Below are 16,239 nucleotides of genomic sequence, written 5' to 3'. Positions count from 1 at the left end.
AAAACAAACCAAAATACTGTGCATGTAAATTTTGTTATAAAAAACATTACACGCCGTAAGCTTCCCACCATATTTGTTTCTATATGAAATTTAGCCCACATCTAACTCTCACTTATGAAAGTCTGCGTATTACCAAAACTACGTACCCACCAACTGTTATCCAACTGAAAACAACTTGTCTTTATATTAAATGCGCAGTGGAAGTAAAACTGTTATCTGGCCCTAATCAAGTTTTCCACTTACCTCGCGTCTTGACAACATTGTTGCACAATTCTCGAAAGCACAACAGTAAACGGCAAGCAGGCAGCGACTAAGCTAGATTTCTACACTCTTGGAAATTGAAATACGAACACCGTGAATTCATTGTCCCAGGAAGGGGAAACTTTATTGACACATTCCTGGGGTCAGATACATCACATGATCACACTGACAGAACCACAGGCACGTAGACACAGGCAACAGAGCATGCATAATGTCGGCACTAGTACAGTGTATATCCACCTTTCGCAGCAATGCAGGCTGCTATTCTCCCATGGAGACGATCGTAGAGATGCTGGATGTAGTCCTGTGGAACGGCTTCCCATGCCATTTCCACTTGGCGCCTCAGTTGGACCAGCGTTCGTGCTGGACGTGCAGACCGCGTGAGGCGACGCTTCATCCAGTCCCAAACATGCTCAATGGGGGACAGATCCGGAGATCTTGCTGGCCAGGGTAGTTGACTTACACCTTCTAGAGCACGTTGGGTGGCACGGGATACATGCGGACGTGCATTGTCCTGTTGGAACAGCAAGTTCCATTGCCGGTCTAGGAATGGTAGAACGATGGGTTCGATGACGGTTTGGATGTACCGTGCACTATTCAGTGTCCCCTCGACGATCACCAGAGGTGTACGGCCAGTGTAGGAGATCGCTCCCCACACCATGATGCCGGGTGTTGGCCCTGTGTGCCTCGGTCGTATGCAGTCCTGATTGTGGCGCTCACCTGCACGGCGCCAAACACGCATACGACCATCATTGGCACCAAGGCAGAAGCGACTCTCATCGCTGAAGACGACACGTCTCCATTCGTCCCTCCATTCACGCCTGTCGCGACACCACTGGAGGCGGGCTGCACGATGTTGTGGCGTGAGCGGAAGACGGCCTAACGGTGTGCGGGACCGTAGCCCAGCTTCATGGAGACGGTTGCGAATGGTCCTCGCCGATACCCCAGGAGCAACAGTGTCCCTAATTTGCTGGGAAGTGGCGGTGCGATCCCCTACGGCACTGCGTAGGATCCTACGGTCTTGGCGTGCATTCGTGCGTCGCTGCAGTCCGGTCCCAGGTCGACGGGCACGTGCACCTTCCGCCGACCACTGGCGACAACATCGATGTACTGTGGAGACCTCACGCCCCACGTGTTGAGCAATTCGGCGGTACGTCCACCCGGCCTTCCGCATGCCCACTATACGCCCTCGCTCAAAGTTCGTCAACTGCACATACGGTTCACGTCCACGCTGTCGCGGCATGCTACCAGTGTTAAAGACTGCGATGGAGCTCCGTATGCCACGGCAAACTGGCTGACACTGACGGCGGCGGTGCACAAATGCTGCGCAGCTAGCGCCATTCGACGGCCAACACCGCGGTTCCTGGTGTGTCCGCTGTGCCGTGCGTGTGAACATTGCTTGTACAGCCCTCTCGCAGTGTCCGGGGCAAGTATGGTGGGTCTGACACACCGGTGTCAATGTGTTCTTTTTTCCATTTCCAGGAGTGTATTTCTAAATAAAATTTCGAAACTATATCACATGGTGAAACGTGGTAATGCGTAATGATAAATGGTGGGCTGGGGAGATTAACTATTACAATGAAATGATATTCCAAGACAACGATTTTAGAATGAAGTTAGTATTCAAGAAGACAGAGTAAAATTCTGTGTGAACTTCAGACATAACATTGGTCTGAACAATACTATGCTTAACAAAGTGAACAATGATTTAAAAAGGGTACATTGTTAATAGAGAATTTCTATAAAAACCGAACAGCTTAATCAGTTAATATGTTAATGCATGACTCAGGGAAGTGGGATGGTCTTTCTCTGAGCTCTTAACAAGTGAAGAAAGTTAAATAGCGCCCAGTAATCATTTCTACAAATTAGGTGCGCAGAGCTGCAGTCTTACCTCAAACTTCTTCTCTTCAAAAATTATAACATTATTGGAAATTTATATTCCTTTCTCTGTCCAATATATATATATCATATTCATCCTTGCTGTGCTCTACAGTAAACCTCTCCTTATCTAACAGATACAATCACAAGTCAACACAGCGCTGTTAAATACGTCCATCTACCACACTTCAACTAAGAAAATACCAGACTGTGCAGAGGCAAAGACTGTTTCACGACGAGACCAAAGATTCTTTAACAGTGAGATAACTGCTTTCTCTCTGACATGCAAATCGATAGCATACGGTTCATTTCCTCATTGACTTCAAGATATAAGTTTAAGCAAAACACTCGCCGTGCACGGGCGTTATGTTACTTAAATGCAAACTCAAGATGGCTTGCCATTAAGACAACAAAAGGGTGCATAGGACATCGTCAGCGCATTGCTGTGCAATAAGGGTGCCGCTGATCACAAGCAAAGAGGTCTTGCAATGATATGAAATGGCACCCCATACCAGCACTCCTGGTTATCTGGCCATATGGTGGGTGACAGTCAGATTGTTAGCCCATCACTTTCCAGGGACTGTCGAGGCAAGTCTTCGGTCTGGAATCTCATTGACTGGAGTTGAATTATCTTCATAGATGAGTCCTGCTTCGAATGAAGCCCCAATGGCTGGCGAAGAAATGGCTAGAGACGCCTCAGACAGTGGTGGGATACCAACCTGACTGTAATCAGCCATACTGCCTGACACCCAGGGATGACGGCCTGAGCTGCTATTCCTTTTCATCGTGGAACCGCTTTGGTTATCATCCACGGCACCCTCACACTACAGCGGTACGTCTATGGTATTCTACGCCCCATTTTGATCCTCTTCATGGCAAGTCATTCTGGGCTTAACATTCCAGCAAGATAAAACCCGCCCACACCTGACGAGAGTTTTTATTGCTTGTTTTCGTGCTTCCCAAACCCTACCTTGGTCAGCAAGATCACCAGATCACGGCCTCTCAGCCCGGAAGTTTTAACTACTGATCACCAGATCTCTTCAAAATTGAGAACGTTTGGAACATTATGGACAGGTTCCTCCAACTGCCTAGCGATTCTGCCGACCTAACGCGCCAATAGTCCAGAATTTGGCAGGATATCCCTCGGGATGACATCCAACAACTATATCAATAAACTGCTTGTACAGGAGCCAGAGGTGGACCAACGAGCCATTTATTGACTTGCTCAATCTATGAAGCTTTTTCTCCTGAATAAATCTTCCATATTTTCTGCAATTGTAATTATCTGTCCCTCTGTACATGCACACCACATCAACCGATTTCCGACCCATTCCGATAATTCATATGTGGTGCGTCGTTTTTTTTCTTTTTTTTTGTCTTGACTGTATATTATAAAGACAGAGACACAGTATTTGACCCCAATAGAGCGATATGAAGCATACTGAAGATGAGGCGGTACAGTACGTTGGCATATATATTACAGGAGTATGAAATTAGAAGGAGATGAAATTTATTGTCAAGCCAGCAGAGTATTTGGTACAAAAATTAAGTAAGAAAACGAATCGATGAAATTCACTGACATGACAGTAAAGTAATTGTGTGTGTGTGTATGTGTGTGTGTGTGTGTGTGTGTGTGTGTGTGTGTGTGTGTGCTGAACAGCAACAGTTTACGTTATTATATTTTTTACTGTACATATTAGAACATGGAGTTATTTTTACGCATCATTTTTAATACTATATTGAGGTAGTCTGGAGAAGAGGGGCAGGGGAAGGAGAGGTTGGTGTAAGGAGGGAGAACGACGTGGGTTGTCACATGATGCACTTCATCTCAGTGGTATTGAAAGGTTCTATGTCGCTTTTAAGTTCAAAGTGGGCAACATATTGGATTGTGAAGTCATTTCCCCTGCATATAAGCAACCCAAAAATATTAGCAAAAATGAAGCCGGGACCTCTAGATTCGAAGCCAAGGCAGAGTGATGCACTGGAGTCCTCATACCACTGCTACTGATGTCAATAACAAAAAAGATATAGTACGAAGCCATATTTTATTTATTTGTCGTACGGCAAACCAACGTGTCCACATAGTGTAACGTGTAGTGCAAAGTTTGTTGTACAGGAAGTAAAGCCAGATTCGGGTCGAATCCGTGTGGCTTATTAATAACTGTAGCGGGTGTAACGACCAGCATGACTGAGGTTTTTAGGTGGTTTCCCACACTCGTTTAGCCAAAAACTGGGCTGGTTTCCACCTTTTGCCTCAAACAACACGTTACACAAACAGTCAAAATACTATCACAAACAGAACAAAGTTCACACAATCCGCAGACAGGGGATGCACACTACTTCCCTGAATGAGGTGACTGACGAGAGCGGTGAAAGGAAGGGCATGCAGCCGAAAAGTTAGCTAAAATTAAATCGCCACAACTTGTGTAACACAGAGGCCTCATCTAAAATGGTGTATAACAGAAGAAGAAGTCGAATGACAAATTAAGATACCCAATTTCCAAATAAAATAGAACCACAAATTTTTTGGCATAGAGTAAATGGGATCAAAGTGGGGGCATAATGAAGAACAATTCTTTTAATTTTTGGACACTAATGACAATTATTATTCGTGTCTACTAAATCTGATATCGATTAATATGCCTCGTTTAAAACTGTTAATAGCTTCTTCAGGTTAGTCACATTTAGACAACTGCTTTTATTTCTTAAAGCTCATGACCTACCACTTCGACATAGAAGCAGAAGATTTCAAACTGAGAAACGTGATGGAAGCGCCGCTGCTGAAGTATAAGGATGACGTCGAAGACATTTGCGTTAGCGCCATCAAGGAGAAGGACATAGAAGCCAAACTGAATCAGGTAACCGAGTGACATTTGCACAGACTCTTTATTTTAATTATCTGCGTTAGCAAGCATTTATAGTATTTATTTAGTTTATATTGCATTTAATAGCATACTACATAGTATATTGCATTTGCAGTACTAGAATTCTTTGTGAAAGAATAAAATGAAAGGGTCGTATACAATGCTGGCTCGGAGACACGAGAGAGATTATTCGACCGCCCACATGAAAAACATTTCGGTCCTCCGCGCTTGATGAACCTTTTTCACCCGGTGTATAAGAGTCCTGTCCTAAATTTATCGTTGAGTATACGTGATTGTGATGTGGCGCGATGTTTGCCTTGCATAATGATCAGAGGAGAATGAAAGTGAAGCCCAGTACCATCTCGAATGCAACAAAAGGACTCCATGGCTTAAGTTTGCCATCCGACGGACGTATCGTCATCAACTATGTTGCACGCACTCACTCCAGGAGGCACTGCACAGAGGTCTGGGACTGAATTGAGGAGAATCGCGCAGAGTCTGACGATCAGAAACTTTACGCGGCCAACTCTCCTTAACTTGCTAACCAAATACTGGCTACGATATTTTCTTCCACAATTAGGATTCTATCAGGATGCCTCCGCACGTGTGTGCTTTAGTCACCTCGGCGGCGGAGGCAGGTTTTAGTGTAGTTATTTATGCGCACGTATCGTCTTACGGTGCAGATGAAGCACAAAACATGTTTTCTGTTTACTAGGATCCACGGTCCTACAATAATTTAAAAAATCAATTTTTCTGCTTGGACTGTTAAAAATTTATTTATTCACCACGATCGCGGTATCACGTTATTATGCCGTTTACAACTGCTATTGAACCTATGCCATCTGCTCCCAAAATTTACACCCTGCCTCCACCAGGTTGGCTGTTTAGCGCCCGAAAACCTCAAACCACACACACACACACACACACACACCACCAGGTGGGACATTTGACAAATAAAGTCGCTGGATGCTACCACCACAGATCCTTTCTTTAGTGCCAGAGATACAGTTTTACTAATTTTCTGTCTTCTATTTTAAGTGAATTAATACAAATCAAAATTTTCTTTAAAAATGTCGTGTTTCTAAGACAGAGTAGGGTGTATGATCTTTCTTTATTACAGGACCTACATTCTGTGAAACTAATAGCACTAATGACATACAGTAATAGAACCTTTCATAAATATTATTGTATGCTGCACTATTTCGCAAATCATTACATCTCAAAAACATAGTCGATATCATCACTCACCCTCCTCCCAAAAGCTATACTCCTCCTCCGAGAATGCCGTTAGGTATACGGCGCCTCGCTCTGCACTTGTGATCGGGCTACAATCACACGTCACCAGAAAGGACAGAGACACGCCAGGAACTTGTTAAATACTAAAAAAGCGCCGGGCTGACGCCAGACATGTCTATACCCAATGCTACACCCCCAGTAACTCTTCCAACTATTGGAAAGCATTCCGTCGACTCACCGACAATAATTCCATCCCTCACTACCCCCACCTCCATAACAACCATCCTCTATCTGGCAGTCTGAGTAAATCTGCCATATTGCATCCTAAGTGTCCGACATCTTCACAATTCCTGACGACCCTTCTTTTGTTCCTCTCTGTTTCCTACAATCCATGAACACACAAATACCACTGTCTCTTTCCTGGCTCCCAATTTCCATCATAAGGACGTCATACCATAAGCAGAATTAAATGCAACAATCACAACATACGACATAAAACAATTATTTTACAAAAACCGCATCACTTCTCCTGATCAAGACGGCAACGCGTACCGACTTCTAAGAGAATGCCGCCTCTCCTCTTTCATCGTCCTTGCAATACTTCATAATACGATTCTCTCTACATGTTACTAACCTAAACTGCGGGAAACCTCCAAAAGCCTAGGTTTCCGTAACCACACAATCCCACTACTGATACTGCCTCTTACTACCCCATAAACCTCACTTTAGTGTTCAGCAAAGTCCATGAATCCATCTTCAACCGATGCTTTCATCAACACCTGAAGCAGCACCGCCTGCTTCCTGTTCACCAGTGCGCCTTCTGTCCCAACTTCTCCTCTGGTGACCATCTCCTGAACCCCAATCATCGCTTGTCCATCTCAACATACAAAAGTCCGCCATATATGAATCGCTCGACCTGGAGAAAGCCTGTGACACATATGGCATTTCAAGTTCTAGACTTATACACTCCAAATAAATATGTTCACCTTAATGCATCCTTCCTATCGAATCGCCCATTCTATGCCACTATTAATAATGACTATTAAAAACACCTTCCATTCCACGACAGGTGTGCCCGAAGGCTCCATTCTCTCTCTTCTCCTTTATGTCCTCTACACTGCTAATATGTCCAAACTACCTCCACCAGTCCATCTTCACTCCAGAAATTCCGACGATCCCTTCAAATTCACCTCAATCAGTTTGCCTCCTGGTGCACCCAATGGCTCCTCAAGAACAATCTCTCCACAACCCAGGCGATAAATATTGGAATAATCGCTGATAGCTTCCACCTCCATGATTTTACCTCAGAACTTACAGCCATCCTATCTAGTTAACCATGCACTAAAATATTTTGGACTAACCATCGGCCAGCAACTAATGCGGGAACCTCATCTAGTAACCATCCAAACTGAAGCCCACAATAGACTGAAACTACTAACTGACCGAACTTGGAGACTACACATGTCCACACCTACAAAAACTTGGTCCTTCCGATCTTCTCCTACGCAAGTGTTTCGTAGATATTCACCCCCCCCCCCCCCCTCTAAGTTCTACCAGTCTCTCCAAATTCTTGAACGTCATGCATTCCACTCCTGTTTCCCTTCCCCCACATGAATCCTCTACTATCTCGTCAAATTCACACCTCCTCTCACTCACACTGAACATCTTCGAGCAAACTACACCATACGCAAACCCTATATCAATAACACTATTTTTTCCCCTCTATTTTCCATTTCTAGTGTACTACCATGCCTATACCGACACATTCCACCAATTCTACACTGGAACACTTTCCACATCCTCTTCCTATGAAATTTCAACCGTCTCCCATCCAAGACAATGAAATCTGTCCCGACATTTACCCATTCCACCAACTATAATGCCATCCCACCCCTCCCATCTCATCAAAGTCCTTTTCTCTCAGTCTTTCCAACCCCTTGTTCCTCTTTCATAACATGACCTTAGCGACACCCTCAAGTACTTCTCCATTCCTGTCTACCCAAAATTCACTCCGTCCTCATCGATGCTAACCATCAGTTTTCTGTACTTATATCAGTATCCTCCCACCCTACTAAACACCTAACAGCTTCCTCGCCTACAAGAGGTCATTTTCTTAGGGTAGTTCCTTAATATTTAGTGGCAGTGCAGTGCTTCATTTTTAAGATCACAGTTCTTATATCGCATTTAAAGGTTTTAAATATCTTCTTATTGTTTTCGCTTTACCATTTAGTTTCCTGTTTTAAAATTTCAAAACTGCTAAATTAAATTTCTTTTATAAAAAAAACTCCGTTACGTTCATCCTTAAATTTTAAAATCATGGTACATATCTCATCTTTTAATTTTTTCGTCGTTCTGTACGTTTCATATCGTTTGGCTTAAGAGCGGAATGATTGTACCGTGTGAGGCGAAGGGGATGAAACAACAGTGAAGAAAACAGCAACATAGTCAGCGATTTTCCTTTGATGCATGACTGTCATATCCAGTTAAGACACTAAACCATCTCCAATTAACCCTTGATCGCAAACTAACATGGAATCCTGCTAGTCATCCAAAAGAAAGCCCGCAATAGACTATACTAACAGGTCGATCAAGAGCACTGAGTCTTTCACGATACGTGGCATGTATAAAACTTTATCTTTTAGTCTCACCTACGCGAATGTCGTCTGGCGATGAGCTCCACGAACATTCTATCTGAATCGCTGAACACACGCACCTGACGTTCCTACCCGAATCCTCTTGCTCACCATCATAAGAATTCTTTATCAGCACATCTCATTTCCTCACCTCCTCGCCCACATTGAATGCCTCGTATACTCCGTGCGTCACGTAAACATAACTCCCAACAACATAGTTGTTTCTCCCCTAATCAGAAATCAGGGAACACTGGCACACATGTGACAAAACGTCCCACCCATTGTACACTTACATTCTCCATACTAGCCACCAGCACAATTTCAACAAACTTCCACTCTACGACAACGAAATTCTCCCTAACATCTATCGTTCCTATCATTCACTCTACCTGTCCCACTCACCTTTCAGGGCTCCGTGGCGTTCCCGTTTCTCCTGTCCTTCGCCTGCCCCATTCTAGTCATTTACATCCCGAATCCCATATTCTCTCGTGAACCGTCTTTCCACATGATACCTCATGCTCACAACTCAACCCGACTGAACTATATAGCTCCGTAAAGACTTTCATACACCAAAGGACCAATCCACCTTCCCTCTTCTCATTATTTTCCCTGAATATAGGTCCTTCTATAAAATGATATAAAATGTAATAGAGTACAGCGTTTATTTTGATTTTCTAGCAGTCCATTCTTTTTAAATATCTTACAGTGCTTTCTTTTGCGTTAAATATCAACATTGAAAATCGTCGTTTTATGTATTTTAGAACATCTGTACCATAATTTGTGGCGTAAACACACACAGTTGAAACTATACGATACTAGAGGCAAAACAGGCTTAGTAAATGTAGATCTGCAAATGAACCATTTGCGAAATAATTAGGGACGTTGTGGTTACCAGCCACCACTGACTTGATTTTGTTTAAATGTTATCCCAGTTGGAAGAAGGTGACAATAGGTGACAACGTAAAGAAAAGTTATTAGAAATTCTTTGGTAGAAGTGCAGGTGTTTCGGATGATCACGATAGCAGTTAGATAGCCGGCCATTGTGGCCGAGCGGTTCTAGGCGCTTCAGTCCGGGATCGCACTGCTGCTACGGTCGCAGGTTCGAATCCTGCCTCGGGCATGGATGCGTGTGATTTCCTTAGGTTAGTCAGATTTAAGTAGTTCTAAGTCTAGGGGACTGATGACCTCAGATGTTAAGTCCCATCGTGCTTAGAGCTATTTGAACCATTATTGAGCAGTTTCATAACTGTACTCGTTGTTAAAGGAAGTGTCCAAAATATCGTCCTTGTACACGAATGCAGGCCTGTACCCATCGCCACAATGAATGTCCAATCCATTTAAACACGCCTGGATTATTTAGAAATTCTTGACAAGCGTTGACAGCTCCCTGCTCCAGTTCTTCAACCGTACTAACCGGAGTGGCGTATACTCCACCCTTAATGAGGCTCAAACATATACATTCATGGGATTTAGATCAGATGATTTTGGAGGCCACAGTACGGTGTGTATCATAATTTATGGCGTAAACGCATACAGTTGAAAGTACATGATACCAGAAGCAAAGAAATGTCAGTAAACAGAGGTCCTCAAACGAACGTTAGGCGAGATAATTGCGCCTTTATGGTTACCAGCCACTACTAACTTGCTTCTCTGTAAACACCACATACCAGTCCGTTTTCGCTTACATATTCGGGATGTGGAGTTGTAAGCAGCATGGATCTGACGGTACCGTACACAGGCAGAGGGCAACTCACGTCAGTTATGTTGCATGAGTGTTGATGGTAAAATGGAACATTAGAGTAACGTGGAGGACGCGGATATGCATTTCATGTACGGTAGAGCTAACGGCAATGCACGGAGTGCACGCTTGTACCAAAAAGCGTACCCTTCCCGAAGTTACCATGATATTCGAACGATTACAGGGGTGCATCAACGCCTCCGAGAAACAGGGAGTTTTGCATATGATGCGGGAGCAGGTATGCCTGCACTAATTACATCTGAGCTTAAAGATGTAGTGCTGGAGACAATCGAACTCTCCCCAGGAATCTCAACAAGGAGACTGGGAACATAAATTCCAGGAATGAGGCACTGTAGTGTTTGGAGAAAATGTATCGCAATGCAAATTACCCGTATCACTTCCAACGAGTTCATTGTGTTAGTGCAGCAGACTATGGTCCTAAACTAACGTTCTGTCAGTGGATGCAAAAAGAAGCTGTACGCAACCCTTCTTTTGGCAATAACATTTTACGTGGCAACGTCTAACGCGTCGGTATGACCAAAGATGGATTGGGCGAAAAGGACCCGTACCGTGGCCGCCAAGATCACGCGATGTGAGCCCCATGGATTTCTATGTGTGGAGCTACGTTAAAGATGAAGTGTATGCCACTCCGGTGCACACGGTTGAAGAATTGGAGCAGAGACTTCCAAATGCATGTCAAAAATTTCTAAATGAGCCAGGCATGTTTGAAAGGATTCAAAATTAACTGTGGCAACAGGTACAGGCTTGCATCTGGGTACAAGGACGACACTTTGAATGCCTACTTTTATTACAAATACAGTCTTGTAACTGTTTTCGTTTTCATTCAGAACACCTGCACTTCTACCAAAGTACTTCTAGTAACTTTTATTAATCTTGTATGTTATTGTTACCATTTCCCAAATGGGATGCGGTTCATACAGAATCAGGTCAGCGGTGGCTGATAGCCACAAAGTCCCTATTATCTTGCAGACGATTCGTTTGTGGACCTGTATCAACTGAAACGTGTTTGGTATTAGTGTCGTGTACTTGCAACCGTATGCGTTTACTCCATTAATTGTGATACATTCTATATAATTCATTTTTAAAGCTGTTGTTCCATCTTCGTATGCTTTAAATTCTTTTGGGTGAAGAGCGAAGTACTGTTCGCTACCAACCCAGCCTGAACTCTCTAAGATGAGGGCTTGAAATAACAATAAAAAAACATAGTCAAGGCTATATCAATATAATAAGTGTTAAAAATTAAAAGAGTTAAATTCAAACGCTTTTTCGTTAAATAAACTCTTACACAGCAATAGAAACCCTTTTTAAAACAATAACATATAATGTTGTACAATATGTTGGTACGTACTTTATTTACGTTTAAGTTCGTTGACAACTAAGTCTATATGTGTCTTACCCAATGACGAAATTACGAACTTATTACTTTCCTACGTTTATCTCTTCAGAAACCTAGTAACATTACGTGAGAACCTTTTATTAGTTAATTCTATTTGTTAGTTTAAAATTTTATTTGCTTGCTTCTTCATCTGATCGTAAGCAACTATTTCCTTAAAAAATATTCATCGTTTTACCTTTCTTTACTTTATGCTGCATCAGAGAGCGTTTTCGATTTCTGGTACTTGATGTCCAGTCCACAACAGTCGACGTGTTCCTATCAATTAGACTTACGTGTTCTTTAAACCTGGTAGTAAATGCCCGGCACGATTGACCGATATAATAACAACTGGGGATCATATATCTTGTAACCATACGTATTCAAAGAGAAAATTGGTTTACGACACTTACATACATTGATCACATTACTGTACTGGAAAAGTAGAGAAATCAAATTTTAAGTAATGTTCAAATAATTAACACACTGATTGACAAAAGACAGAAGCATCCAGAAGGAATGGAGGAAACGAATTGAAACTTCACCGTTTGAGAGGACATGTGACATTAGTTCGGTGACTACATAATCGAGTCAAATCTACAAAGAACTTGGGAGTATGAGACCAGTTATCAGCAAGGCTCTGCACCCCGTCTGCCCTGGATGCATGCACCTATTCGTTGGAAAGGGCTTCATAAAGCCGTTGTATCTTCTCCTGAGACAAGCTAGTCTACAATTGTAGTAACTGATCTTTCATATCCTGGATACTAGCGCTGGTGTGGATTTGACGTCTTAGCTGGTCCATCAGATGTTTTATGGGGGACGTATCTGGGAGTAGGATTGTCTCATAATGCAGACATATACCACGTGGACGAGCAATGTCGTATTGAAAAATGCACCCCGTGATCTGAAGTCATGCCCTGTGGCTCCCCTTACCCTAACACCAGTAGTAACACTGCGGCGCCTCTCCAAAACATTGGATGAGTGGGAACTACCAAAGTTGCCGCTACACTCGTCAACGACCGGGATTCGTCGTTCAACACGATGCGACGCCATTCATCAACAGTTCCTGCTTCCCGGTAACGGCAGCGCGCGCTTGGGGTTGTATTTTCTATTACGGCTGCTGCTATGCTAGTCTCCGACCAATGATGTGGGATGGCACATAATTAATTTCTTGTCCAGTATACGGAACATCTTGGTGCTGATTGCGCAGAAACGGTCAGCACCAGTTTAAATTTTCTTTTTTTAGTACCCCGTTAACGGTTTCGACCCCGAGGCCATTATCTGGTGGTATGTGTCAGACGTCCTGAAAGGACACAGGACAATTGCCAGCGACTAGCCAGTCGTCCTGTGTCCTTTCAGGTCGTCTGACGTATACCACCAGAAAATGGCCGGGCAAGCTGAAACCAGTAAAAAGAAAAGTGCAACTAGTGCTAACATTTTCTCCAAAATGCCACAGAATGTTGCAGAGAGTACATTATTTTGCTGTCAGATCGCAGGTGCAGATGTTAAGCAGTTACGATATGCTTGGTGCTCAATACGGCGATCCACCGTTGAGGGGGTCAGATGTGGTCGACTGGATCGTTGACGACGAGCGTGCGTTCCCTCTATGTCCCACGCAGTCCAACTGCCACATCCGAATGCCTTAGAAATCAGGATACTGTATGATTCGACCAGCTGCCCAGATTGAGATCCTCTATGAAGCCCCTTTAAAACTCCTGCAGGTGTTGATAATGCTATCTTACATGAGTACATGGCATCTCGTGTTGTTCACAGTGATCACTCGACGTCTGACGCTGTTCAAGCCCATTATATACTCTATCAACACTAATGTAGACTGATGGCCATTCAAGCTGTCACAGAAAACTGCAATTCTGATCGTTTACGCACTCTCCAATGGTGTGTAAGTGTATGAAGTTACGAGAGGTATTCGGAAAGTAAGGTCCGATAGGTTGCGAAATGGAAACGAAAATGGAAATCCGACGAAGCTTTGCACAGATGTGTAAGGCAGTGTCTGAAGTATTCCTGTCGATCGCGTCACGTTCTGAGCACACAGTGAGCACATAAAGATGCCTAGAACAATAGCGTCTCCCGCCAATGATGGTGCTCGCCTCCAGGTTTCACCTGATATCATGCAACCTCACATAATGTACCTGTTAGGCATTTCCTTCTTAGTGACAGTTCTCGGCCGCACATTTCAGGGGCAATAGGGATTCCCCTTTCGATGGGAATGGTCACTCACCACACAGCCCGGACTTGGCTCCCTCTGATGTTCATCTCTGCTCACATGAATCGCTGGCTATGAAGACGACATTTTTGCACGGACAACGAACTACAGACCAGCGTAGAAAGCGGCGGAATGCACAGGTGGCTGCCTTCTAAGTCGGAGCGGCGACTATGTAGAAAATTAGCTGGAAGGTGTAGCAAACTGTTACAAATAAAACATTTTTGATTTTCACTGTGGTTTCCATTTCGCTACCTCCCATTTTCAATAGCCGTCGTACGCTGACATCCGCCAAATTCTTCTGCTTCCTTCACTTTGTCAGGCAGTGTATTAATAATTCGAGTATTACGTGACTGTGTAAAGCTAATCCAGAGGACTTCTTTATCCGTCTGGGTAGGCATGACACATCTGCCGCTTTTCCACTACGAAATGTCGTACGATGACATACAATACTTTATCAAGGACTGCGCTATTTTGTTTTGGCTCCTCCCTCTAGCGGCTCCAATGATACTTCAGCAAACGGAATTTCATTGTGTATCAGGACTGCAAATATGAACCTACACACAAATAATAATTAATTAGGTAACTTTGTTTTTCTCGATTTCATAATCAGAAAATTTTGGCAGCCCTCACTTGCATCGGTATATAAACGTTTTTGGTGAAACGACGGTGGTGGCTTACTGCACGTGCGTCCACATTTATGTACTACTACTTTGTTGCGTCTTCATTCACGTTTCTCTTTTCTACAGTATACTAATATACAATAACTCGATGTTTATGTGCTCCTTATGAACGATTATTGTGATGATCTGTGTAAATATAAACTACTAATCATCCAGAAGGAGGACATATACATCGGGATATTATGCATTAGTACACTGTGTTGTGTTAGCCACACTTTAAAAACATTGTGGACATGTTGATGATTTCTACGTCTTTTCTTGGTAGAACAACATTATAATAAATGAATAGCACTGTATAGTTTATGTTCTACAGGATTATTTTATCGCCGGCCACTGGTGGCCGAGCGGTTCTGGCGCTACAGTCTGGAACCGCGCGACCGCTACGGTCGCAGGTTCGAATCCTGCCTTGGGCATGGATGTATGTGTTGTCCTTAGGTTAGTTAGGTTTAAGTAGTTCTAAGTTCTAGGGGACTTAGGACCTCAGCAGTCGAGTCCCGTAGTGCTCAGAGCCATTTGAACCTTTTTTTTATTATTATTTTATCACGTTAACCGTTTCTGGGCTTACAAAGGCATCGTAGGATTTTAACTGACTATTGACGCCGAAGAGCTTACAATGTTTGTAAGCAACATTGCAGAAGCTGCTACACAAGTAGATTGACGCACAAACACACGATAAAGGACATCTTTGAGAGTGTGGGGATAACGCAGTTTAAAAGATGAAAACTTGAACAACAAATAAATACAGAGAGAGAAGATAGGAAAAACATTAACGCTGTACTCAAAAACCATGCTTATGTAACAGTTTACAATAAATAAAAAAAACAAACGTAGTAAAATTAGTACTTGATGAGACAACATCAAGAGGTATTAAACATGGAAAGTGATACAGAAAACAATTAAAAGAAAAATTAGCAATTTTATCTACAGCATGTATGGAGTACATTGGTAATCTCAGTAAAACAAACCAATAATGTAGGAAACTGAGGGAATATGAGGGAACAGCCAGCCTTGGAAGTAATGGAAAACTATGATGATAATATGAAATTTAGAAGAGAGAAAGTATTAAGCTGTGTTTGGTCATTTAAGATTAGCTCAGGATTGTAGGTTAGATGTTTGTTGATTTCCAGGGCTTCCAGCAGCGTTATAGAAAGTGAAACGTAACTTAAAACAGCGCGCATTTTGTCTGTTTCTATGTAGGAAGAGATATGTTCTAGAACTTATGAAGACACTGGCAACTCAAAAATTTAGCGATAATCTAGTTAGTAATATTAGTAGTGTAAATAATGTTTAAGAGACTTGCGCGCCTTGTTGGCGATGGTGATGGCAGGTCGA

The 16,239-nt window shown here is 43.0% G+C and overlaps 1 protein-coding gene across 1 annotated transcript in view; it reads left to right on the top strand.

Annotated features, from left to right (window-relative positions):
* Positions 1–16,239, top strand: part of LOC126335843 (dynein axonemal heavy chain 8-like) — a gene marked incomplete at its 5' end in the record, with an annotated part of 446,097 nt that overhangs the window by 135,449 nt on the left and 294,409 nt on the right. Inside the window, one exon of the mRNA XM_049999312.1 lies at positions 4,851–4,997. Coding sequence (XP_049855269.1) covers positions 4,851–4,997 — 147 coding nt within the window. The remainder of the gene's footprint in view (positions 1–4,850; positions 4,998–16,239) is intronic.

Source organism: Schistocerca gregaria, chromosome 2, assembly GCF_023897955.1.
Source record: "Schistocerca gregaria isolate iqSchGreg1 chromosome 2, iqSchGreg1.2, whole genome shotgun sequence".
In the NCBI taxonomy this organism is placed as follows: domain Eukaryota; kingdom Metazoa; phylum Arthropoda; class Insecta; order Orthoptera; family Acrididae; genus Schistocerca; species Schistocerca gregaria.
The sequence above is the reverse complement of the archived record's forward strand: the minus strand, read 5'-3'. Positions and strand labels throughout refer to the sequence as shown.